This window comes from Atractosteus spatula, chromosome 13 (assembly GCF_055471065.1).
Source record: "Atractosteus spatula isolate fAtrSpa1 chromosome 13, fAtrSpa1.hap1, whole genome shotgun sequence".
NCBI lineage: Eukaryota > Metazoa > Chordata > Actinopteri > Semionotiformes > Lepisosteidae > Atractosteus > Atractosteus spatula.
The window spans coordinates 39,028,249-39,053,989 of NC_142718.1; the positions used below are offsets into that span (position 1 = coordinate 39,028,249).

At 43.5% G+C, this 25,741-nt stretch overlaps 1 protein-coding gene across 2 annotated transcripts; it reads left to right on the forward strand.

The window, feature by feature from the left end:
- On the forward strand, positions 1–25,576 carry rif1 (replication timing regulatory factor 1). Of its 2 annotated transcripts, none has more exons than XM_088931434.1 (36): positions 1–135; positions 1,565–1,696; positions 2,188–2,266; positions 3,267–3,363; positions 3,522–3,652; positions 4,602–4,696; positions 4,987–5,176; positions 6,386–6,478; positions 6,827–6,965; positions 7,154–7,305; positions 7,651–7,771; positions 8,391–8,567; positions 8,953–9,063; positions 9,336–9,398; positions 9,970–10,073; positions 10,350–10,436; positions 11,035–11,108; positions 11,701–11,881; positions 12,389–12,496; positions 12,902–13,051; positions 13,804–13,903; positions 14,194–14,458; positions 14,612–14,657; positions 14,892–15,094; positions 15,633–15,732; positions 16,015–16,137; positions 16,352–16,497; positions 16,940–17,029; positions 17,113–17,173; positions 17,848–20,490; positions 20,692–20,841; positions 20,991–21,077; positions 22,698–22,813; positions 23,741–23,894; positions 24,492–24,600; positions 24,907–25,576. In XM_088931434.1, exons 2-36 carry the CDS (start codon positions 1,584–1,586, stop codon positions 25,122–25,124), a joined length of 6,876 nt encoding a protein of 2,291 aa, XP_088787560.1. In that variant the 5' UTR covers positions 1–135; positions 1,565–1,583; the 3' UTR covers positions 25,125–25,576. The 2 variants fall into 2 exon arrangements, with proteins under 2 accessions (XP_088787560.1, XP_088787561.1); XM_088931435.1 differs by having other exon boundaries at positions 24,498–24,600.
- The last annotated feature ends 165 nt before the right edge of the window (positions 25,577–25,741 follow it).

Below are 25,741 nucleotides of genomic sequence, written 5' to 3' on the forward strand. Positions count from 1 at the left end.
AAAAAAGTCTGATGCCTACGTGTGTTGTATAGGAGTGTTTTTTAAAGCAGAAATATTGAGGAACTTTTTTTTTTTTTTTAATCCTTCATGGTGTATTTAATATTTTGTCGGCACGTTTACGTCGGAATAGCTGAGGTAAGGGAGTTGTGTCTGTGTGTGTTTTTATGTGTTTTTTTTTTAACGGTTTGGTTGCAGTTTTTAAATGGCGATGCACAGAGCTGATCAAACCGTTTCGGGGATTTTATTCTGTAGTGTCTGGCGAAATTTAAAAAAAAAAAAGCATCGACTTGTGAGCATTGTGAGTTGAATTTCCTCCTGTGAAAGTAATACCCGTCTGATGACCACGACACGATTCCTGCCCGGACTTGACAGTGTCGTGTCTCAGTTATAATTTGTTGCTGCGATTTTTTTTTTCCATTTGGGAGTGAAGGTTGTGTTGCGATTTCCACTTGCAAAAGTTGAAATGTTACAGTGTGGAGCTGGACCCGTCGATGGAGGCACAGAAACGTTTCTCGTGTTCTGTCACGTTTTAAATGCCAGCTTTTTATTATTCCGTAAAAAATGGATCTAAAAATGGCTCTAGCATTCAGTATTATTATTATTATTATTATTATTGTTTTGGAAAATACCAGTGGTCTATCGATTTTATGTCACTTTTTTTCTGTTTACTATCCAAACATTCTTATCTAAGAAAAGCCGAAATGCTAATATCAATGTGTAGAGAAGTCCATGTATCTTCATTAACTTGGAAAGAATTACAGCTTTTCATATGGGGTGGAGATGATAGTTACTGATAGCTAACGCAGTAATCCACTTTAAACAAACAGGAATTTCAGCAGGCGAACCTGCAGGGCCCAGTAATTTATTAGCCTGAAACAGAATTGGATTTCGCATTAGATTGGAGATTGCAGCCCAGAAAGCATGTCTTCTGGTTTACTCAAGGTTTTGCTGTCACTTGTGCTGTAAATGACAGAGCTTTTGATGGATCTTTCTTCTCTCTGGAGCCCTGTGATCTGCCAGAAAGAAACAGGGCTTGAAGGTTTTGTTTCGGCTGTACAGAATGTTGCCTGATTTTATTTTTGTCTTCCCCACAGCAGTATCGCTGAATGGCTTTTATGGGTCTGACATTGAAGAGAAAAAGCCCTGCATTGCAGGAAAACTGCCGTGTACCTTCTTCATAACAACACAAAATGTGCAAAGAGAGAAGGCCATTTGGCTAGTCTACCTTGTTTTTACTTTCGCAGCTAATTGATCTCAGCTGATATATCTGCAGACTTATTTGGGTTGGACTGAGGTGAATTGAAAGAGCTCAGCCGTATCATTTCCATTTATGGGGTTTTGTGTAGTGCCCTGTTCCTCTCAGAGAGGCTAGGCTGGACAGTACTGTGAATTTCATAAACGGCTTGAAATATACACACTTTACCAGATCTGCTGGAGCTTACCTCTTAATTGATAATGGTTCGCTGGGCAGTGTCACGTCTTTTATTTTTTCTGTTTGGGTTTCTGGTTGGCCTGATGTGGCTGCAGATGTGTTAATAATGCCCCGTTGATCTTTGTTTGACAGCGAGCGAGGTGCTACAAGGATGATGGCGACCGTTCACCCCAATAGCTCCAGCCTGATCCCCCTGCTTGAGTGCTTGGAGGATTCCTCTGTTCCTCCGACAGAGCAGACGGACGCCTACCTGACTATTGCGAAGTAGGTGTTAAGGCCCCTGTAGGGAAGAGCAAATGGAAAATGTTTTGTGCTTGACCATTCGTTGCCAATCATCACGTTTAAAATGGCTGACACTGCTAATCGTCAGTCATCGTCACGCTAAGGAGTATAGTGTCATGATGCAGAGGAAGACAGTGTTTAACTTGTTGCAAGTCCAGATATGTTCCATTGCTCATGTGCCTGAATTTTTAATAGCTGTGCTGGCAAAGACGCATGGCTGTTAGACCCAGATAATCAGTGGGGTGGGTGTGCTGGCATTAAGGTTTTGTAAAGAACGGTCACATTTTCATTGAGCCTTATTTTAACACCGTTGGTGCTGATAAGTGTTCATTTACCTTTTTCTGGCTTTTTTAAGGTCCTGTATTTTGATGTAAAAGACTTTATTAAGTATGTGTTTAAGAGCAGGATTCTACTGTGCACACTCGTAGAAAGCTGGAGAGCTCCAAATCCAGACTCTTTCGTTTTCCTTGCAGCCGTCTCAGTGGAGAAGATGGACGACAGTTTATTCCTGCAGTTTTAAAAGACGTTTCACGGCTTAGTGAGGTATTAAAGGTGAGAATTTTCTTCAGCTGTATGGATGCACAGAGCACAGACCCTTGAGCCAGGTTCTGGCAGTAACTGTTCAAACAGTGTAGTCTGTTTTAAGCCTGACCAGGTGTGCTACATCATGGCTGAAAATATTTGATTTTTTTTTAATTCTGTTTCTTTTAACGTAAGTGTATTATGGCTTTTTCCTGATAAAACATTAAAAAATGTCCTGTACCCTCATAAAACATTACACGAATGATTTAATATGTCAGTAGGAAGGGCCCAGGGCAAGTCTGTCTGGCTTCACTCTTTGGTTTTAAATAGCTGAAATACAACAATCCCTTTTTATACGAGCTTAATTCACTCATAAGGTGAATACTCATGTAGCAAATTTAATTCCCATTACGTAATTAAATTATAATCTCCCATTGGTCCCACAACTCAAAAACATTCCCTTAAACACCTAAACTTCACCTTAAATACAGAACAGTAGCTAAGTATGGAAACTTACTTTCCTGATTACTTATGAGTAACATGCTTAAAGTCATTAGCCGATGCATAAACAATAGGTAGGAAAACAACACTACTGCTCATTAATGATACAGTAGTTAATCTTTTTAGTTGTTAGCAAATGTATAAACATTAGGTACTATCCTGTACTATATGCACTTAACGCAGAGAACCTTTTCTTATTAAAAAAAAAAGGTTAAAATGTAATATAAAAGGTAAATTCCCCATCCAAGAAGATGCTCTCTGCAATGCTTTACGAGAGCCCAGTTCCTAAGAGTGAAAATCTGTTTGCTGAATGAAAAATCAGGTAGGAAGTACTGCATCTCGTATAAACAAAAACCCGTATAACGGTTGCTCTTACTCTTGTTAGGTTTTCTGTCACACAATTTCAAAAGCACTTACAAAGTCAGTCAGTTTTGCATGGAAGAAAATCAGGTGGCTAGTAAATTAGCTGTACCGGTTTCTCAAATGATGTGTGTGCAAACATGTGTGTTCTTTTTGTCTCTCTTGAAAGGGGCACATTTTGAGTCGGAATACGGAGCTCTGCCAAGCAGCACTGCAGGCTTTGGGTTACTGTGTGTTTCACAGCAGCGTCGTCTCTGGCATCCCAGGTACCCGCCCCATCGCGGCCGAGATCTCGCCACACGCCGTCGGGCATCGCCTTTCTCAGTGAACCTGCGGCCACTTTCATACAGCCCTTTGCGCAAACTTCTTGTTCTTCCCTGGAAATGTTTTTAAGTGTACTCATGTGATGGGTTTCTTTTTGCAGAAAGCAAAGCCGAAGAACTCCTTTTGGCACTCAACTCTATCGCTATCAAATCAGCCGATAAGAACATATGCACGAGAGCGCTTTGGGTGATTTCGAAACAGAACTTCTCCCCGGAACTAATTGGCCAAAAGGTTGGTGTAACAGATGTGCTGAGCAGAGACGAGTGTTATCAGGATTTACCGCATTCGTGTGCGGATTGACACTGAGACATAGAATTGAATCGCCTGGCTGATCCCCACAGTGATTCGAGCTGCAGAGGCTCAAGCGTAAAGATTTGAGCACCATTTGTGGTGCTGCTTGTTCGATCCCGTGCTGTGCCATTTGACAAGTCCAAACTAGGGCTCCCCAAGCTGTGGCTCAGTGTCACTGGGGTTGAGGGGAGGTCTAAGCCAGAGGTGTGCCTCTTCATATCAGGCCCTGGGACTTGATGGGCACCCGTGAGCTTGTGCTTGGCAGTGTAGATAGAGCTCATATCATTTCTAGGTGACGATGGCTTGAGACTGAGCATCCTGGAGGAGTGCATTAACCCTCCTTACCTCTACAATAAGTCAGTTTGTGTCCACAAGCTGAGATGATTACGTTTTGGTAATTTCAAGTTCTGTGGATCTTACAATTAGAAAATTATTGGCAGTGTCCAATTTTTGTTTTACAGGGATGTTATAGCTTACCAGTCTTCTCAGGACTGTGCACTCATCTGTAATATTAGTGCTTTGTAACCTCTCTGTCCAGAAGGGCCTTGGTTATATTCAGAAGAGCTACAAATGTTTTACAGAATTTATATTGATCAGTATTGAATTGTAGCAACTTTCTTTACTTCTAGATGGCCTTTAAAAACTTTATTGAAAATTTTAAATGTTAATATTAGGTATTCAGTTTTATGCTTTTTGCGTTGTTGTTGGAAATGAATTTCTTGGGATTCACAACCATTTTCAGTAAACTGTTGAACAGTGAAAGCCTGACTGTTCAAGAGCAAATCCTGAGCTGTAAGAGTTCCTGTCACTGTAAATGAGATCAAGGTGAACACGCATAGGCGTTTTGAAGTACAGTATGATCATACAGGTACTTTTTTTTGCTCCACAGGTGCCTGAAATTCTAAAAACGCTAGAAGCAGTGCGAGCCAGGGAAGACATACAGTCTGCTGTAGTGGAACATGAAGCTCTGAACGTTATTATAAGGTAAAAATCCGTCTTACCCCACTAGTTGCTCAAAAGCTGATATTCAGCAAAAAGGCTAATTGGTTTGCAAATATTTCTGTATTTCACCTTTTAGTCCCTCTTCTTTCCACCCTTCTGTTGGCTCCATTTTAGTATGTCCTGTATTTGTTACACCTGTGCACAGGTGTGTGGACAAGTTCTGCTGCAGGAGTACACTGTGCTTTGTGTGCAGTCTGTTGGCAAAGGGGCGATGCCAAGCAGAGCCAATCCTGTTTGACCCTTGGGCATCATGGGCTTTCTCTCGGTTGCAGGCTGCTGGAGCAGGCTCCAGTTCAGATGGGCGAGGGCGCGGTCAGGTGGGCCAAGCTGGTGGTTCCCCTAGTGGTCCACTCGGCGTCCAAGGTGCGCCTGCGGGCGGCTGCTGCCCTGGAGATGGGCATGCCGCTTCTGGTCGAGAAGCAGCAGGAGGTGGCTGCCATTGCAGAGCCCCTCATGGCCAGCGTGAGTACCAGTGATGCGATTACAGTGGTCTGTGTGCTGCAGCAGGGAGAGGTGTTAGTCTGAGGGGAGCCCCGGTCATGTGCCTAGTGCTGGGTCCAGAAAAAAACCTCAGTGAAGAATACAAGAGGTGACTAGGAAAGGTAGACTTTTCGGTCCATCTTGCCTGTCTGGTAATTGATCTGAGGATGTCATCCAGGCGTCTCTTGAAATAAGCCAGGTTGTTGTCCAGGTAGCTTGTTGCATGCTCCCAAAACCTGGGTCAAGAAGTGCCTTCTGTTTCCAGTTTTAAATGTACTTTTGCATAGTTTCTGCCGTGTCCCCCTGGTTTGTGTTTCTTTCCTCATTCTGTGAGGGTTTTGAATACCTGTATCAGGTATTTTCTATAATGTGGGGACTAAAATTGTGCATAGTGTTCTAAGCTAGGGTTATACTTGCTAGTTTGTTATACAGTTGGTTTACATTTCCCACCTTTAATTGGTGTTTATATCCCAAAAACTAGATCTTTGTTAGCCTGTTTTACCCCCATATTGTATTTTGATGTATTGCAGATGTTAACATTAACATAAATTCTTTATTTATAGCCTCTTATAGCTCGGCATTTCTCATGCTGTATTTATCTTGACTAGCAGCACGCAAAATCTTGCAGTTGTTCATGATAGTGTTGTCTGCTGGGTGTGTGTCTAGTCTTGAATTTTATGAAAAACCTTTGGAATTTCATTTACAGCTGCTACACATTTGATTTCATCTGCAACCTTGCTTAACTGACTAACTGTTCAGGAATCTAGGTCATTGACGCAAATTAAATTAAGAGTAGCTGTAGTTTTAGTACAGATTCCTGCTCCACATTCATACTCCGTTAATTATATTACCACCGTTTGAGTATTCGCCCCTTATCTGTACTCCTTAATCAGTTTTCAGTCCCAACACACACACCTTAATTTATGGGCTACTTCACAAGTGTGGACCTCAGTTATCAGTCATTTCTGAACCCTTTCATCCGAGCATAGTGGCATTTTTTTTCTTCCTTTCTCTTGTATGTGCTTTTATTACGTTTGGTATATGTGTTGTTTCGAACCTTTTTCATTATAATTAATTAAAACTAATTTTTGTGAAAAATAAAGCATTTAAAAATCCCTTCGCGGTGGTAGACTAGCTCTGTTTTTGTTCTGTCATTACCTGTTCCTGAAACACTTCTTGTTGTGTATCTAGAAGCTGATACCAGAATTGCAGAAATTGTTTCTGTCCAAAAACGAGAGCAACGTGCTGAAGCTCTGGCCCTTATTCGTCAGGTTGCTGGGAAGGGTAAGTTCATGGAATACTACGTAGATGAGATAATTCAAGAGCAGTTTAAACCGTATCCTCTTTCTAACGCTTTGACAACGTAGATTTTTAGAAATACGGTGTACTACCACAACGGGCATGCACAGTAGTGTGTTCCAAGGTGAAAGGTCACACTGAACAGCTGCAGGCGTAGACGGTCCGATAGCCTAGTAGGATGTTGCTGGCGTGTATATCTCCAGCTCCTCATAGTAGTAGTGGAATAGTAGTGGAACAGGAAGACGGACACCACTGCACAAGGGCTAAATCAGCCGGGAGGGCATGTGTCTGTTAGTCTGCGTGCTCATGTCGCTCCTCGTGTTCCCGGTCCAGTCTCTGCACCGCGGTGGGCCTTTCATCAATGCCCTCTTGCACCTGGAAGAGCTGGGCTTCCGGAGCAGCTCCCCGGTCGTGAAGAAAATCGCCTTCATTGCCTGGAAAAGCTTGATTGATAACTTCGCCCTGAATCCAGGTCTGTTGGAGATTTTGTTTGCCCTCTGTTCGCAGAACAACGTAGTAACGTGACGCTTGAAAATTCCAGAGCCCTCTTGGTGGTATTCAAATGATAAGCTGGAAAATGAGAGCAAGAGATTTCCTTTCATTGTTTCTAACCTGCTTTTCGCCTTGTTGACTTCTCCTTTTGGGTTATCCCTTATGAAGACATCCTGTGTAGTGCCAAACGTCTGAAGTTACTGATGCAGCCCCTCAGCTCTATCCAAGTGAAGACTGAAGCTCTGACACTAACTAAACTGGAAGTGTGGTGGTATTTGGTGGTGAAGCTAGGACCACATCTTTCTACTAACTTTGAACAGGTGAGAGTCATTTTTATAGCATGTTTTACTCATCTCTTGGCCCCTGAAGATTGCAACAGATTAATACTGGAGTGCAAGTCTTGCAGTCTAGCTCGTCTAGATAAAGGCTACTTCAACAGTGTCTATTACCTCAAATTTCCTTAAACTTGAGCTCACTTTAGTCTTGCGTTTGAGAATGTGGTCAGGATTTCTGAAGCCAAAAGGATTGGAATGCAAGTCGTGGCTCACTGTTTTGTTGAAGTATTGTGAAAGAGGTTATGAATGTGTTCAATGTTACATTTCGCCTGTCTATAGTTGTGCTCTGACAAGAATATATATATATTAATTTGTCATTCTTCTTGTAAGGTGGGGGTTCCTTTGGTCCAGAGCACAATAAGTAGTGACTCCGTTCTGCCGTCTCCTGCAACTCCTGCGAGAAATGCGTCGAACCCCAATAGCACTGTTGGTCAGACGACGCCGAAAACGGGTAATGTGCCAAACTCCGATATTCCCACGGCTCCTGACGCCGCCGCCTCTTCAGCGAATCTCATACTCGGATCTTATCTGGGCAGCCTTTAAGATTGATACTCTATTGATCCCGCGAGGGAAATTGCAGTGCAACAGCAGCTGAGCGCAGTCGGCACAGCACAGTGTAACGAAATAATACAACAATACAATACATACAGCGCCGTCAGTACGGTAAGAGTACTGAAGAGTACTGCCCAAGGATATCAGAGAGTCACCTTCTCTAAACTCCTTCAAATCCAGGCTCAAAACCCTCTTCTTCAGAAAAGCCTTTACTGAACTGGTTCCATTCTTCACCCCTCTGCTCTTCTTAGTACCACCATCCGCGGTCTCCTCTGTATATTGTAATTGTGTCTTATCTTGTGTATTCTCCTTATTTATTGTTATACTCTTCTTATTTATTGTTATTGTCATCCTGTAAAGCGCTTTGAGAAGCCACCTTTAAAGGTGCTATATAAAATAAAGTTTATTATATTATTATTATTATTATTATTATTATTATTATTATAAGAGTGCAGCTTTGTCGCGTTTTTGCGGTGTGCCGTCCGTGCCTTGACGGTGCCTCGCCGTGTCCTCCCCAGGCCCTCACTCCTTCCCGGGCTCCGCCGCTACGCCCCGGATGACGCTGAGCAGCAGCGTGCACCTGCTGCCGGCTTACCCCTCCATCCAGCTGCTCGGCCTGGAGATGCTGCTGCACTTCCTGCTGGGGCCCGAGGTGCAGGCGGTAGCCGCGCGGGAGAAGCTCCAGCTCAGCCTGGGTTAGACGCTGGCCTTGTTTGTGTCTCCCCTCCCCTGCATCGCTCTTAAGTGAACCGAACAGGCCTGGTTCAGGTCTGGTTGGTGAAAATGAGTCCTGAGAGAGATGCATTGATGGAAGGAAGATCTGTGTGTGCGTGTGGGCGTGTAGTTTGGTGGCGACATTGTGTATCCATACAGGACTGGCTTACCTTAGGATGTCAGGCCTTTGCGTCCCATATGCTTTTCACTTATTCGGGTAATTTGTCAATACTGGTTTATATTCTTGTTCGGTTGGATATTTTTGGCAACTTCCAGTGTGTGCATCCTAATTGTTCATGGACATATTTGCTGCTTTATCCAAGAATGACTGAATCTCTATAAGTCTTTGTAACTTTTTTTTTTCAGAACCTCTAACGCATCCACTACTTGCCAGCCCTTCGTTTTTCTGCAAGCACTCAGGTGTAATCATCAGTGCTGTGAAGGATGGCTTTGTTGCCATTGGAAAGGAGGCTCCAGGTCAGCTCCGTCTCGAACTTGAATCGGTTTTGTTCCAGCAGCAGTAAAACCTGTTTGCGTTTGCCAGCTAGATTGCAAGGTTTTGCAAAACATCATTTCCATTTCCACAGTGCTTTTTGTCAAAGCTGACAAACATTTGTAACCATTCTTTCTCTGCCCATTGTATCTCTTGTATCTAATTAAATCCATTGCTATAGGAGTACAAACTGTATTTTAATAGTATTCTTAATCAGGTCTTTGCTGAACTGTTTTTTTGTCTGTTTTTCATTCAGATTCCTTGCTCATTCTTATCTGGAAGTATTTGATTGGATTTGTGACGGCAGCAGTGGAGACCGGTAGGCATTTTGCTCCTTTAGCAATCACTGCAGTTAACAAGCGGGTCGTTAGCGGGGCAGATAAGCTTGAATAAAGTAACTTCAATATCTAATGAAACCAATTTCCTAAGGTCAGGAGTTTCGCAGAGTTGTTCCAACACTAAAACCACTGTGATAATTATGTTCAGCTGTCTTGTAAGAGTCTTGCATTGTTCTGTTTATGTGTCATAGTCATGGTGATTGATCCTGCTGTTTTAATTAGTGATAACAGAATATTTTATCCTCACAATTCAACAGCTGTGTAAACTAAAATATATTTAGGGGAAAGCTGTTTGGATCTTGCCGTCACATCAGTGCAGGAAGTGTATGAAATAGGTCAAAAGCCCTTCTCTCATTATACTTCGTACCAAAGTAGGTAAAGGTTACTACTTTGCACCTTAATAGAAAGTCGACTCCTCTTTTTAATACAAGTCAGTATTGCTGTTTAAGTACCTTTTTCCTAAAAGCTGCATATGCAGTCCAGTCTTTGCAATGTAAAGCTTTCTGTGGGCAGTAATGGCTTCCTGCTGAATCCCCGAATTTGCAATTGCAGCCGGCAGTAAGAAGGAGAGACAAGGCTCGGAGGCTTTGACCCTGCTGTTGCAAGCCTTGCAGTCTATCGTGAGCTCAGAAGCACTTCCTGCTCATCGAATCCTGGTAAGACCGTGTTTCACCTTGTTCTCACTTCTCCGACGCTTGGTGGAAACCCGTGTAACGCCTGACATTGTACAGCATTAGCCAAACAGGCTGATGGAAGTGAAGCGTGTTTTAGTATTAACGCTGGTTATACATTTCTTTCACGTTGAAAGCAGGCTTCGGGAGGCTTTGGGGCTTGGTTGTTGGTAGTGTAAATGCAGACATGTGCTGGTAGATGTTTAATTTGAGATATTGAGATTGCAGCTGTGATGGACTGTACTTCTTGTTTCCTCTCAGGGTCTTCTTGAAGCCACAGTGAAAGGAATCCCTCAGAAAATATTGGGGTCACCAGCCTACCAGGTAGCCAATATGGATGTTTTAAATGTAAGTGTTTCTGAATCGATATATAATGTAAGTATTTTAGTAGTAGTAGTTGCACATGGATTGCTACTGTATATTACAAAATAATCTAGGAGTAATGATCAAAGCACTCAGCCTTGTTGTTGTTAAAGTTATGTTTCAAGAAACATGATGTGATCCTTGGATCGATTGTTTCTATTACATGGGCAAGATGGGCTGAATGACTTTGTGACTGTCATGTTCCTTTGAAGTTTTTTTTTTTGATTGCATAAGGTCATGACTGCACGGAGAGAATATTGCCTGAAGTATACTTGTATATTCTTGAGTGAGTTGGAATTGTATGCGTGTGTACGCCCCTCCACGAAGCTAATATTCAGCACACCTGAATACAGCTGCATGCAACTGACACTGAGGAGGGCACTGGAACCTGTTTTCTCTTCTGACGGCTATAAAGCTGCAATCTGGTGTAAACTGAGTTTAGAGCAGTGTAGTGTATTGCTCTTAATGAATGATGTATTGCAGGAGGAAATGAAAGCTTTAGTAATATTTTTTTTTTCATTTTGCGCCTGACTTAAGCATTAATATTTAAGCATGCTTAATGGAATTGTCTTCCCTTTCTTAGGGAACTCCTGCACTGTTCCTGATTCTCCTCTTCTATCACAATAGCTTGCTAGGATCCTGCTTAACAGATGAGAGGTGGGGTTTCATTTTAAATGTATCCATCTTGACTGCTTATGTTTGTGATTAATTTTGAAAAGGCAGAATAAAACATCATCGCAGATAATATCCCCTCCAAGTTTGCCTGTTTAATATTTTTAAAGCTACTTATTGTTAGAAACAAAAGGGACACATCCACATCCAGTCATCTAAAATTTTTGATAGGGTTTTGTTGACTTTTTAGATGATGGACAGTCTTGTAATAGCTCTAATATCTCTAAATGTAAAGATCTGAATGAATACATTCACTGCAGAGAAAGTAGTCATACTTAAAATTATTTGGGAGTGTGATCTTTGTTTTGCATTTATATTTGGCGCCTTATTCTTGGTTGTCACACTGGAATAAAAGTCATGGCTTTTCCAATCTCAGCCTGAAATGATTTTCATCCAAAATGACCTTCTAGATCAAAATCTTTCCCAGTCAAGATACTTGCTTTCTGCGTGTCCAGTTGTCAGTGTTGTCCCGTCCGAAAATGTTATTTAAAGGGCTAATTAAGACTTTTGGCCCTTTTCGGTATATGACTGTCCACATTTTGACTTGGATGACGCCATTTCTATTCTCTGTCTTCAGGTTTTTCCTCTGCTTGGAGACCCTGGTCAGCTCTGGTTTCTCTGGCCCCACGTCTCCACTGGCGTTCAGCGAATCGGTCTTGAGCGTTGTCCACCGCAGTGCCGATCGGATGACTAACAAAGAGCATCTCTGGAGGATGTGGAGCATCATAGTCACCCCTCTGACTCAAAGCATCATGCAGGTAAGGACTTCAGGCGGTTGGCATGTTGGCAGAATGCTTGGTCTCACTGGTCCATGTTCCAGATTCACACATCCTGGATTTTCATTTCTTCAGATTCCTTTGCTGCAGGGATGAATGTGGAAAAAGAATATTCTCCTAACTTTTTTTTTCCTTCTCTGGCTTCTCGACAGAAGTACACTAAAAGTAAAATTGCACTCTAATCAGAAGTGTCAGTTAGTCTTTGAATCTGTATGGATGAGAGTCAGTAAAAAACATTCCAAAATGCACTGTTATTTAAACAGTTCAATGCTGTATAATTAAGAATGTATGAGCAAAAAAAGAAGTATTTATAATAGACTTCAACTTCAGGAAGGGTTGAACTGGTGAGCAGGTATTACATAATTAATGGGAAGTCTACGGCTATACTTTGCATGTATTTTAATGAACTAGAATGCATTCAGACATCTTCTGAACCAAGGGGATGGGTGGTTTCTAATCAAGGCGGTATCACTGTGATTCTGGCCTCAGACCAATGAAGTGAACCAAGGGGATGCTCTGGAACACAACTTCACTGCTGTGCACAGCGCCCTGATGCTGCCCATCACTCATCTCCTGTCTGTGAAGGGATTCCCACAGGTACGTGTCAGGACCGTGAAGCTGGGGTGGTTTAGTTTTTCTTCTCCCATGTCATATGACGCACCCTGATCATGATCATCATCATTATTGTTAAACTTCACTTCCAGCTTCGAAAACATTTGAATCTTTAAAGATGGTTTCTAAACCATTTTGTTGCCTCCAAATCATGAAGAGCATTCTTTATTTTTGTTCTTTTTTTCAGTAGTGCACTGTTCCGTAAACAGCAGTACTGTGCCCTCTCTGAGCCACTTGTAGTGTTTAATGTTGTGCACTGCGCAGGTTTTCTGCTGTGCTCTTCTCCCATGCAACACGGTCAGTTTGAAGTGGCGACTGCTACTTATCCAGAAGCAGAACTGGAGCCCCTCAGTGGTGCTTTAATTTCATTGCTGTAAACGTGTTCCTTAGATGACAATGAAATCCCTTTTGCGGACCTGGTCTGAGCTCTACAGGACGTTTGCTCGCTGCTCAGCTCTGGTGGCCACGGTGGAGGAGAATGTTTGCTGCGAGGAGCTTTGCACTAAGATGGCGTCAGGGCTGGAAAAAGAGGCTCTTTCGGTGAGTGTCGGAACATGACGGCTGGCAGTAACCAGAACGGTCATCCTCCAGCACGAAGACTGTTCGAGGACCTCCTGATCAAAAGTTAATAACTGATTAAAAAAAGGTGACGAAAGGATGTTGTGCAGGTAAACAGACCAGGAAGGCTGGCAAATTCTTTATCTCGTGAAGCTTGATGATCGTGGTTCACTTTCCTGGCAGAAGAACCGCAGAACTAGCAACAGCATGTATTTTACCGGTGTAGTAAAATTTGGCTTAACCCACTTGGCTGAGGGCCGACATCCAGGCCAGAGGACGATGAGGCTGGGACCCCCCTGCAGAGGGAGGAGTGTCCCAGGGACAGCTGCAGAGGTGGAGGTTAGATGCAGAAAGGCGTATGTGAGGGAGAGAAGGGGATCAATTATAGAATTTATCTTGTCTTAGGTGAGGAAGTGACCTTGGGAGTGATTGTGAGTCTCTGATTGAACTGGGCTGTCTTTATCCCTCCCGAACTTTCATTATGCTAGCGTAAAATATTATATCCAGTGTGGATTAATGTGGGATTAAAAGGTAGAGCAATTACCTTGAGGTGTGTGTTTGAATGAAAAACAGCAGATCAAACACCTAGAGACATTAATGCAAGGATAAAACTGAAACTGACGGTCTATAAGTGATGCTGCTTATAGTGGCTCCGAGGAAAACTCGCAATGAAAAGATGACTTGTAAGAAAAAGTCTGCAAAAACGGCGTTCGTGTTTTTCTGTTATATTTCAGAACCCTTCGACGCTGGAAGCGGTCGTTAACATTTTAGCGGTCATTATCGAATGCGTGGACTTCTCGCCTTACACCCCCAAGTTTCAACAGAAAACCAAATGTGAGTCTGACGTTTAATATTTTCACCACCGTACGTGGAAAGGAAAATAGGCCGGGGACGGGGTTCAGAATATGAATCCATAAATCGCATAAATTCAGTTTAACTCTTCGTTTGCACCCACTGTGTAACGAAGAGACTGACCACAGGGTGTCTCGCACCCCCGGCAGCTGAAGGTGGAGATATTTCTTTGTCCTAACGAGGCTTGTGGAAGTCGATTCCCCGGCCGGTGGGCAGGAATAGTACGCGGGCAGACGCTGAGGGAGAGTGTGGTTTTGTCTCGCCTGGTGCAGCCCCTCACACGCCGCTGAGCTGGACGCGGAAGAAGAGCCGGCCCCTGGGGAACCTGAGCGCCTTCCTGACGCTGCTGGAGCGCTGCCTGCGGTCTCTCCCCCCCCCGCCGCAGCAGCCGGGTCCCGAAGACGCCCCGGCCGCTGCCGCCGGCCTCGCCAGCGTCCTCTCCTCGCTCTTCGGCGGCCTGTCGCTGCCCGCCGCCATCCGTGAGGCGCTGTCCCGGCTCGTCGCTCCCCTCGCCGTCTTCTACGAGCAGAGCGCCAAGTAAGCCCACCCCCGCGCGAGGAGGCTGGGAGTGGGGAAGAACAGTTTTCTCTTGCCCTTTTTTGTGTTGTTGTTTTGCTTTGCTTAAGCCAGGGTTCTAGAATTTTGCTGCTTTATTTATTTGTTTGTTTTCCTTTTATTAATTTAATTTAGGACTCAAAATGATGTGCCAAAGTTTTATTCCAGCCTTGGACTCAAGGTCAGTGTTTCATACTATTGTTGATTTATTGCTTCCTGTCAGTCAAATGAACAGTTTTATGTAAAATAAAACTGGATCATTTTTAATGATGATCCTACTTAAAATGTGCATTGTATCAAAATCTAAAACGTCTGCAAACCTGCCATGTGACTTGATACTATTTGAAATGCACCTTTATTCAAGATGGGCTCTAAAAGTGATATCGATTAATCTTCCCTCTGCTTTCTTATAAAGCTCGAGAAGCTGCTGGGAGAGATTCTGACCTGCTTGCAGACTCGCTACACCATGGCTTATGACGATGAACTTCTGGCACAGCTGGCTCCCTGGTTAAGTGTTGTGTTCCTTCACAAAAGCAAACAGGTGCGCCACCAGGTAGCCCAGTTCTGGAATTCCACGTTTGCCAAGGTGCCCACGTTGCAGTATCCTCAGCAGCTCAGGTACGTGCTGACACCTGTGACACCTGTTCTGACCGATAGGGGATTCATGGAGGGTGAAACTATAAAGCTTATGATGTCTCACGCACAATGCTGGATTTCCCATTAGGCACTGTAGGCACAGTGCCTAGGGCCTACGAAGGCGGGAAACGCTAGTGACTAACGAAAAACGAGCTGAAACAACACGCTTGCGATCGGCTCTAGGAGCTCCAGATCAGTAATCACACGCTCTCTGGCGGCTGTTCTAGACACTAGAAGTATCGAAGTGATGGTTGCTCGCCTCGCTCCATCAATCACGTGGTTGAGCATTAGAATAGTAATAATAATATAATACATGGGGCTTTCTCTGTAGCTCTTATTGCTGTATGAATAGTTTTTTTCTCAATGGAGTGCTCTTACTTGTGTCCTGTCTAAACAGTCCTGTAAAGCAGGTTTATTTAATTTTTCTCATCAGGATGTTGGCAGCATAATGCCTATAATGAAAAGTGAGTCTTTTTTATCATAATACTGCAGTCCCGACCTCTCTGCTTGTTACTTGCAGGAGTGTTCTGAGCCAGGTAAAGCAAAAGATTCCCATTATTCTCCCTGGCTTTGAAGCCGTGGAAGTAGATGATGAATTCAGCACACAGGATTCAGATTCTGTAAGTCTCTCTCTTTGAAAATTTTCACTCTTATTGAAAATTACTTGAGTAAATATTTATTAAGCTAGTTTGTCGATGAGCACCCATCAAAAGAAACCTAAACTAAACCAATTAAGATGCTATTTGAAGGTTGAAAATGCTTTTGCAGCCTTTGTGTTCCGTGACACCTCATGAGAAGCTAAATGACTTGGAGTTGGATGCGCACTTTGCCAGTTGAGGTTCATTTCAGTTTGCAAGGGAAAGCTCAGTGCGTGACGGTGTCTTCTGCTGTGGTCTTTGCAGAGTTCCCAGCTGGACACAAAAATCAGTGGCGTGGAAGTGAAAGCTGTGGGCAAGAGGGACTCGATGCTCACAAGAGCAGCTGACCTGAAGGAGAGTGCTGCCTCGTCATCGAAACCCGTGGCTGTAGGATGACCTTTTTTTTTTACATTCATTGTTTTTGCTTACTGTTCAAGCAAGTCTTGTGCATTCGAGTATAACTGAAGCATATAAGCAACAGAATAGGATTTCTGTCATAGGAGAAAAGGTTCTTAGTCTACCCTGCCTGAAGTTGTACCAGAAGCATTAGGAAATTGTATATCTATATCCAACTTCATATAGGGTTGGGTTTGATTTACAGGTGAAGCTGGATTTTGGATCTCCCAAGATCCCCCGTAGAGAGTTCCTACTGGAAGAGGAGAAGTCGGTGGATTTTGTGTTTATCCCCCCTGAGCCCAAGGAACGGGTGCTGACGGAACACCAGAAGGAGGTTCTGAGGACAAAAAGGTTCGGACACCTCCACGTGTCTTGGGTGGTTTCCTGTGGAGGGCAGGGAATTGACTTGATTCCACCCAACAGCTGACATGCGAGTGTGTGTGTGTGCATGTATGGCAGTTGTTTGAGTTTTCAAAACCTAGAAGAAAAAGGAACAGTGGTAAATGCTAAAATATTTGAGTGTCCTTTAGAAATGTTCAAATGGTTTGTGGACGTTTGTTTAAGTTTCCACTGAAGAAAGGTACCCGTATTGCAAAATCTATAGTCTAGGTGTAATAAGCAAATCGCACTGTTGTTCATTTAAAAATGTTGTTCTGTTGAATTCAGATCCGTTCTTAATTCATTCCGAATTTAGTTAGAGAGACACAGTATTGGTTCCAGAAGATACCAATATTTAAACTTATTAAAAAATAAATTGAGATTAAACAGGGTATTTCTGTTATGTTTTTTACAGAGTTGATATTCCAGTCATGTACAACAATCTTGATGCCTCTCAAGATACGACATTGTTCTCTCAATACAGTCAGAGCCAAGAGGATTCAGTGTAAGTGAAGTTTTACTGTAACTCAGTTGATTTCTTTTCCCAATATTATCCCTCTTTACTGATCTTTTTATTTGTTTTAAAAGGGATAATAAGACTACTAATGAGAAGGCTGAAGATGCTCCAGGACAGGAAGTGAATTGTGAGGTAATCTCGATTTTGATTTTGTGTCATTGCACTAATGTTTTGATACTTAAACAAATACCACTGGTAATATAGTTTACTCAGCTCACATTTCACTTTCAAGCTCAGTTTCAAATTGGTTTCAAATTTGCAGTGAGCTGCATCCAAACATTTTACTGCTTAAGGGAATTATGGGGAATACGATCTTTGAGTGAAATCAGATGTGCTTTTCGATAACATTATGCAGTTGTTTTCCAATACTTGTATTGATGCATGACATTTCTGCAGTCATCTTTGAATGTCTTCTAACCCCCCAAACTCCACAAAATCAGCGTATTCTGCTGCACCAGGGAATGGCTAGTCATTGCGTACCGGATGATTCTGTGCCGTTCCATGCCCTGAAGGATTACGAAAATATTTGTTGCCTTTCTTTAAAGGGATTTATGTTTTAGCAGTGTATCATCTGGAATCTGAACCCATAGACTTCCTGTGGTGTGTCCTGGGCCCTGCCATGCCCTTACAACTGCACCCCACTGCTGCTGACGTCGTAGCTCTCATTTTAGAGTCTGAAACTGTACATTGTAACAGACTGTTACTTTTATTAAAAAAAAAACAACATTTGGTCATGTAAAACCATGAGTCGCCCGTTTTTAATGTTTTTTAACAAGGTGTCTGATTTGTTTCATTTTTTTTTTAAGGTTCAGGAGGAAAAAATGGAAGCTGAAGAAGTCCCTGCCGTGCACAAATTGGACCCAGAGGTAGATAAGGACGACAGCAGTGTGCCTGCTGAAATGGAAACGGCTGAAGAGGAAGCAGCTGAAAAAGGTTCCCAGTCTGAAGTGGGACCATTGAAATCGGCAGCCCTTACACTGGGGTGTAAAGCCACAGGGGAGGAGAGCGCCATGGAGACAGAGGAGACCAGCGCCAATGTCAGCAGCAGCTCAGTCTCTTCTGAAATTGTGTCGGCGACACCCCAAAAAACTGCAAGCCGTCGCCAATCATTCATTACGCTGGAGAAGTATAATTCACAAGGAAAGACATCCAGTCCTGCTCAGGATGGCACTTTCACAGGATCGCCAGTTTCTGGGGTCGCAAAGTCTGACAGCCAGGAGGACACGGAGACTCAAACGGAAGACCAGACCCCGGAGCAAAGCCCCTGTCCCGATGTGGAAGAGGAAGCTTCTCTAGAAGAAAATGGCAGCCAACATCACGATTGCTCGAAGCGCGAGAAAGCACAGGAGGATGTGACGGAGAAGGAGGAAGAGAAGCCTGAAGCAGAGCATCCTGGAATCAGTCCCAGCGTGGCTACCGAGGAGGAGGACGAAGACGAGTGTATTCCTGATACGCAGACTGAGCCGATCAGATCAGATGGGGCGAGTTCGGTGGCTGAAGAGGTACGTTCAGGCAGCGAAGAAGATGGTAAAGATGAAGCTCCTTCTGCAGAGTCCAAGGAGAACACCCCTCCCACGGAGGATTCTGAAGAGCAGCAGGTAGAGACCCAGTCATCTCAGACCCTGTCCAGCCCGAGCGAACCCAGGCGCTCTTCGAGACGTCGAAGTAGGCCTGTACGCCCTGGGGAAACCTCAGAAAGCCCAGAGAGAAACGGCAAAGACAAACTGAACAAGAGGAACTTGAAGGGTAAGGAAAGCAAGTCTCTGGAAAGAAAATCTGCCGAGGTTGTGGTAGGTCGAAGTGAGGAGCAGAAGGGCTCTTCGTCCGTTTCCAGTCAAATGGAAACTCGGTCGCAGGTTCACACTGCCAAGAAGAATAAGGCAACTCCAGAAGGGGAGGAGAGGGTGAGGAGGAGAACCGGCTCAAGCGCTGTTGCGGAGGCTGAAGCCTCGCAAGGGGGCGAAGCAGAGGATGGGACTCAAGAGTCTTCCCAGGGACGGGGCAGGTACAGGACGAGGAGATCCTCCCAGGGCCTACTGTCCAGTATTGAGAACTCTGAGTCGGATGGTTCGGAGAGTCGGGAAGAAAGCCTTAAAGACCGAAAGACCTCAAAAAGAGGCAAGCCTAGCAAACGTGTAGACGCTCAGGTGACGGAGGGCCCGCCCAAAAACGAACAAACGGGAAGAGGTTCGGTGGAATCTGAAAAAATGGACATTAGCAGCGAATTGGAAAAACAGAACACAAGTCTCTTACAAGCCTCTGGTCCAGAGATTTCTACTGACACCAGCACGGCTTGTGAGTCTTCCATCCAGGCTGAGCCAGAGGAGATTTCTGAAGAACAGGCTAATAAAACGGATAATGTAACGGCGGCTTTTGATGCCGAAACATCTGTGAAGGCTTCCGGTTTGGAAAATGAAGTTTCCTTAAGAGATGAAAGCAAGAGCGCAAAGCCCCCAGTAGAGAATTGTTCTGCCGAGCTCTCGAATGCCTCTCAAAGTGCGGGGAAGCGCCCGCTCCTGCACGTGTGCTCTCATGGCAAGCGAGCCCGCGGGCGCAAGCGGTTCAAGAGCTGCAACTGCAGGATGGTGGCGGCCCTGCGGCAGGGGTATGCACAAAAGTTAGAAAAGGAAGAGTCAGAACTGGCTGAAAAGAATAAGACTTCTTTGGAGGGTGATAAGCTTATTTCTGAAAACGGGGCCTCAAGTCTTGATGGCACGCCCCGTGGGGAAGAAGTTTTAAGCTCTGATAATAGCGTGTTTGAGCCCAGTGACGTGAGTTCCCCACTGTGTTCTAATGGTCCAGTGTTATGTGCGACATCCACGGATGACCTGAATTCGGTGAGTGAATCGGAAGAGAAGTCGGACAGGGTCACACCGGAGGGATTGAAGGAACAAGAGAGCGTGGAATCCTCGGTCCCTGGAAATGAAAGCTGTGAGGAGCCGGCTGAACACCAAGGTGCAGAAGTGGTTGACGAGGCCAAGCCAGACAGTAAAGAAACCCTAGTGGAAGAAGTGTCTGGCAAGCAGGGAGACGAAGAGCACCCAGATTGCCGGCAGACTGAACAGACGCCGGAAGAGCCAGAGCTCTCCGTGTGTGAAGATGGTGGTGTGGGTCCCCAGGATCAGAAGAAACTAGAAGAGGAAAGGGAGGAAATGCTGGAGTCTAACTGCATGGAAGCTGCTGAAGTCCCTCTAAACAATGCTACTGTTGACGAGGGACTAATTGAACTGTTCTCAGTGTCTAAGCAGACTTTGGAAACCACATGTTTAGATTCCCCACCCAAGCAGAAGGATTGTAACGCTGCTGTTGCAGAACATGAGGTGGGTCAGAGCCCCACCAGTGCAAAGCCGCGTGGCTTTTGGTCTCCTACTGCGTCTCCTTCCACAAGTATCCTCAAGAAAGGGCAGAAGAGGACCCTGGAAGATGATACTCCCTCCCCACTCCACAAGGTAATGTCGGCATCCATCTGATTTACAAAAAAAAAGAGGTGCTGTTGGTGTCCTCTTAGTTTCAGAGGTGCTTTAATAGCAAATTTGTTCGATCATTGGTGATGTAAGAGAACTTGGAGAGCGGTAGAGGATGTTTAAGTCCTGTGAATAGTTGTCGAGCTTCAGGCGGTACTCTAAATCGCTGTGTCTCTGTGGCTGCAGACTCGGCGCGTGTCTTTTGCCAACCCAATTCATCAGCAAGAGCTGGCTGATGATATCGATCGTCGTAGCCCGGTCATCAGGACGTCAAGCAGCTCCCCACGATCCAGAAACAGCACTTCCTCTGCGTTATCATCTGCCACACAGCAAAAGGTATCCATAATTAACATGGATACTTGATGTATTTTCCAATTAATATCAAGTGGGATGACAGGACGTTTAAATGGTGCAACAATCTTGTACTTCCTCTTTTGACTTGTTTGGCTGCAGCTTTAAGTGTTGTCATCTTCTTGCTGTTGCAGTTTGTGACTACTCCAACAAAGGCTCTATTGAGCCTGAGCCCCCGCAGCCTACATAGTCCAGGATTCAAGAGCTCGAAGAAGTGCCTGGTATGTGATGCAAGAGGCTTTTACATCACTGGTTAACTGCACGCAAGTCAGTGTGTTTCTCTGCTTCTCCTAGAAAGCTCAAGCTCTGTTCGTTATGAAATGTGAATCCAGTTGAAATATCTAGATAATGCTGACGAAAGGGCAGTGTATTACTATTAACTGGATTTTAGTGTGCCACCTGCTTTTAAACTAAACAATACAACCACTTTAGCACTTGGAACATTGATTAGAATTTTTGAACTGGGAGATGTTGTTGAGTTTAAAGTATTGTGACAACATAGAAAAGTAGGCATTTAAAATAAATGAATCTTGGTACTTTTACAAGGCAACAATTGAACTTTTAGAAAATATGTGGAAAGCTCTAAGCTTTAGAGCAACTTTTGCATGCCTGTTTTTCTACACAGATTTTGGTCTGAACATTTTGATCATTTTGATTGATCTTGTTGCAATTAACTAACTTCATCAAGAACTCAATCGCTTCATTAGTGAGAGTTGCTTGGGCACAGGTGAAAATCAAGAAAAACACAAAGCAATATGCCGTGCCCATTAGGTGAACAGTTCCCTTGTGCCATCTGTATATCGGAGCAACAGCTCAGGAGAACCCGAATGTAATAAAGACGAATGTTTTGCCTGTTGTGCGCTTCAGACTAATTGATGGGGAGGTCCAAGTGGGTGGTGTGGGCTGGAGAGCTTAGTCACAACTCCACTTGTAGAGATTGACTGCAAGGTGCAGCGATGATCTGCTCCATGGGTCCTGCCTGCTGATCTGTTTTCAGATCTGTTGTCCTCACATGACAGCATTGCCGCAAGCAGCGCATGTCCTTAACCTGCCTGTGTCGTGGTTTTCTTGCTCGATATGAACGTGACAGTTAATGTGGATGTCCTGCTCGTCACTCTTGAACTGAGGTTGAATATTTGTTTAAACTGGGACAGTGTATTACTTTTAGGGCTGAATAGGCAGTGAAATGCCAGGATCTCTGAGAGGGATGGAGCAGAATCCCCCAAAACTCCAAATTCACTATGTTGTGACTCTCATGTATGCAATGAAAGAATTAATGTGTTTTGTAATTATAATTTGTGAAGGCTGCAGTTTTGAGTGGTTTCTTTTGGTGGTTTGTGTACTTTGAGGTTGCGTTTCTCCTCACATACAGAACAGTTACAAATGAGAGGAGTCCGTTTGGTATATTGAGCTCATTTGCTTGCTAGAGGGTGACTGGAAAGACGCAAGAGGAAATGTGATTTATTTGAGGATGTTGGTCATGGTTTTGTTACTCATTACCCTGTCATTTAGAAGCAAGTGCTCCTTACATTTATACAAACTGGCACAAAATGTTTGCATGATGGAGAACCTAACTGTGGATCACTTTTAAGCAGGTCAAATCTTCAGTTGATTTATTTGAAACGGCACAGTCTACCAAATGGTTAAACATTTTGTACTTGTCAGTCAGATGAATAAATTAAAGAAGTTCTCGTATGCTGGTCCCTCTCGGGTGGAGAGAATGGTTTAGGAGCTGGGAATGCCGTAAACTCCTGAGCTGCGTGACCGATTTCTCAGCTGATTTTATCAGCTTTGTGGTATGAAGCCCATTCGATTCCCTGCCTTCGGCATCTTTGTTCCAGATATCAGAAATGGGAAAGGAACCAAAGCCCATCCCCAAGGACTGCGTCTTTCCGGCTTTAGTCAGCTGTACGGCACCAGTGGAGGCTGTCCTGCCACAGCTTACTTCTAATATGTGGTGAGTGAAGTGAAGAGTTAATGTATGTTAACATTTTCAACATATTGAGCTGGAATAGCAGACGTGTTTCTTGTGAGATTTAATATTCAGTATGGTGTCAACACGCGTGGATTTAACATTTCTGGGTTCCATTATTTGCAAGCAACAGAAAACGGAGACAGAGGTGGGTTGTGATGCACAAAATAGATTTTGCAGGGTGAGGCTGTACCTTAAGGTGCCTTACCTTACCTTACATACCTTAAGGAAAGCTAAACATGGGGTTATTAAGTAAGCGCTTATTATAAGGTGCAGGGTTATTCACAAATGTAAACGTTCACGAGGGTCTTACACAACACCCTCATGAATATAGGACTGTGCTGTACTGCCCAGCAAAAGAACGCATGCAGCTAAGCATACACATTTTAACCTTTTTCTAAATGCATGGAAATAAAATTGCATGGTCTCCAATGAAAGCTTGTGAATAATTCCTCACACATTGCTTGATTGTTGAGTTTAATGTGCAGCACAGGTGGTTATGTACACTTCACCCAACTGCAGTTGCTTACAACTGAAATTAATTTACAGATTACAATGTATGAATACAGTCCAAAACATTGTCTCTACTGTTGAGTCATAACAGATCGTGTTGTAGGAAATTGGAATGTAGACTTTGCAATTTTGCATGTTGTGCAACCTACAAAAGTAGTCTTACAGTCTTGTACTGTTCAACTAATAAAACCTGCCTGGAATATCTTGGTTGTTGTGTGCAAGTTTTGATTTGAAACCTAAAAATCTAAAATTTATAATAAGCCTGTTCAGTAGATCAGTGTGAGCAACTGGTTGTGTTTATGACCATCTTGTTGTGCTACTTTTGTTTATTAATTGCAGAAGTCTGCTAGTGTGAGAAAAGCAGGGCCTTTTATCGAATGCTTCATTTTTCATCTTCAGGCAGCGTGGATTTGGTCAGCTCGTTCGAGCGAAGAATATCAAGACAGTGGGTGATTTAAGTGCTCTCACACCTTCAGAAATCAAATCGCTCCCCATACGCTCACCAAAGCTGTCCAATGTGAAGAAAGCACTTAAAATGTATCACGAGCAACAGGTAGGACACTGCAAATTCCCAACTAACTGGGTCTGCATTAATAAAATCAAATGGATAAGCAATAAAGCATCACTCTATATGTAAAATGCAAAACTAAGCATTCCTGGATTGATATTCCATGGGGTCTGGTATTATTTTTATGCATTTATTGTGTAGCTTTTTGTGGACTGTTAACATTTACGTGGGTAGCTGCATCAGCATGCACAGGCTGCAAAGGAAGAAGTAAAAGAGCAGAAAGAAAACACAATGTTCCTTCTTCTTCACAGCCGAAACATTGTGTTTTCTTTGTTCTCTTTTCAGCTATTAACATTTAGCCCTGGAATGAAGACTTGGGATGTTTTTTTTAATTTAAAAGATTAATGATCTTAAGATGCTAAACTACTAATTATAAACACTCAGAATCTTTTTCTTTGAGGAAGTTGCTTGTACTGTCTTCCAGTTCCAAGCACTGGAAAATAATAGCTTTGTTCAAGGCTTCATCTTGGGCTTATTAATATTTTATCATCGCAGTGGACATGAAAACTACTAGGAAGTGTGCGCAGTTGTAAATTGCTGTGTTTATGCTTGGGCATGATTAACTTTTCTTTTTGTTTGGAGCGAAAGGTAAGCAGTGATGATCTGAAAGGCTTTGATGAAACGGAGAAAATGACCTCTGAACCAGAAGAGAAAGAGGCTCCTGTCAGTAGTGAGGAGAAGACTGCAACAGGTGAGCTCTTCCTTGGCACTGAAGCAAATGAGCTCTCGCACGTGAGCTGCAGGGAAAACTCCTGCTCTTGGTCTTGGCAGAGGCAGACAGCAATGAAAACTTTTATAGTGAGATGTTTATTTGTGCAGTCCTAAAATGGGACAAAACTTTGGCTTTAAAATTTGATTAACAAAGGTTTTTTTTGCGTTTCCTGCAACTAAAATGTTTGGATACACATTTATTGGATGTGAAAGTCATACATTTTGCTGCAGTATAAAAGTCTGTGTCAAACAACATGTTAATCGATTCTCTTAATTTCCCCTCAAGATGTGGCTGAAGTACCAGTTCCAGCTGTTGATGCAAAGCCAGTGGACATCATGACTGAGGTCCAAGCTCTAGGAACGCGCCTGACTGAGGAGGAGCTGGGCAGTCTGTCGGCTCGCCAGCTGGTCCTGATGCATGAACAGTTGAGTGACATGATGAAGACCATTGTTGTGCAGCTGCAGTCACGAGTCGACACTCCACTAGGGCAGAGCTCTCCCTGACAGGAGGACCGTTTCTGCGAGGGACAGTTATTTTTTTAACGTTTAATATGGTAGATGTTTTTGTTAATATTTCCTCAGATTGACCAGAGTAATCCATATCTACCCCAAGAACTGTTGTTATAAATAAATACCTTTTGGCAATACTCTAGTCTGCAATTTTACTGTACCTGCTCTGGGGTGATAGTTAACCTTGGGAGTTAATGTCCCTCTTGTATCCACATCATATAAAGCATCTTACTTGAGTGATGGAAGGATCGCCCTTGGAGGACATCTCGATGAAATAAGCTCATGGAGAGAGAATCCTGCAGCACACACATTGTGCACACATTGCGTGTGGCTGCATCTTATAGTAGTTGAATTCAAATTTTAGTTCTAACAACCAGCAGATGGCTTCTGCTTTTTTTTATAAGACTGTACATGATTGTTTATGAAATAAAAGAGTCCTTTCCTACTAGCCAATGAGAAAGCAAGCTGTTTCCTTGCACTGAGAGTGTTGGTCATGTCTAGTTAAGCTGTATTTTGATTCAGTGACTTTGGTTCATTTTTTTTTCCCGTTTATTTTTTCACTGACATTTCTGCAGCTCTTTGGAGGCCTTTGGGTGCAAACTATGGCTGCC

Excerpts from the sequence above, each read along its gene's own strand:
- rif1 (XM_088931434.1), top strand. The coding sequence starts at position 1,584 with ATGATGGCGACCGTTCACCCCAATAGCTCCAGCCTGATCCCCCTGCTT. Across the intron at positions 10,437-11,034 it reads CCAATATGGATGTTTTAAAT|GGAACTCCTGCACTGTTCCT; the intron begins GTAAGTGTTTCT and ends TCCCTTTCTTAG. Across the intron at positions 20,491-20,691 it reads CTCCCTCCCCACTCCACAAG|ACTCGGCGCGTGTCTTTTGC; the intron begins GTAATGTCGGCA and ends CTGTGGCTGCAG.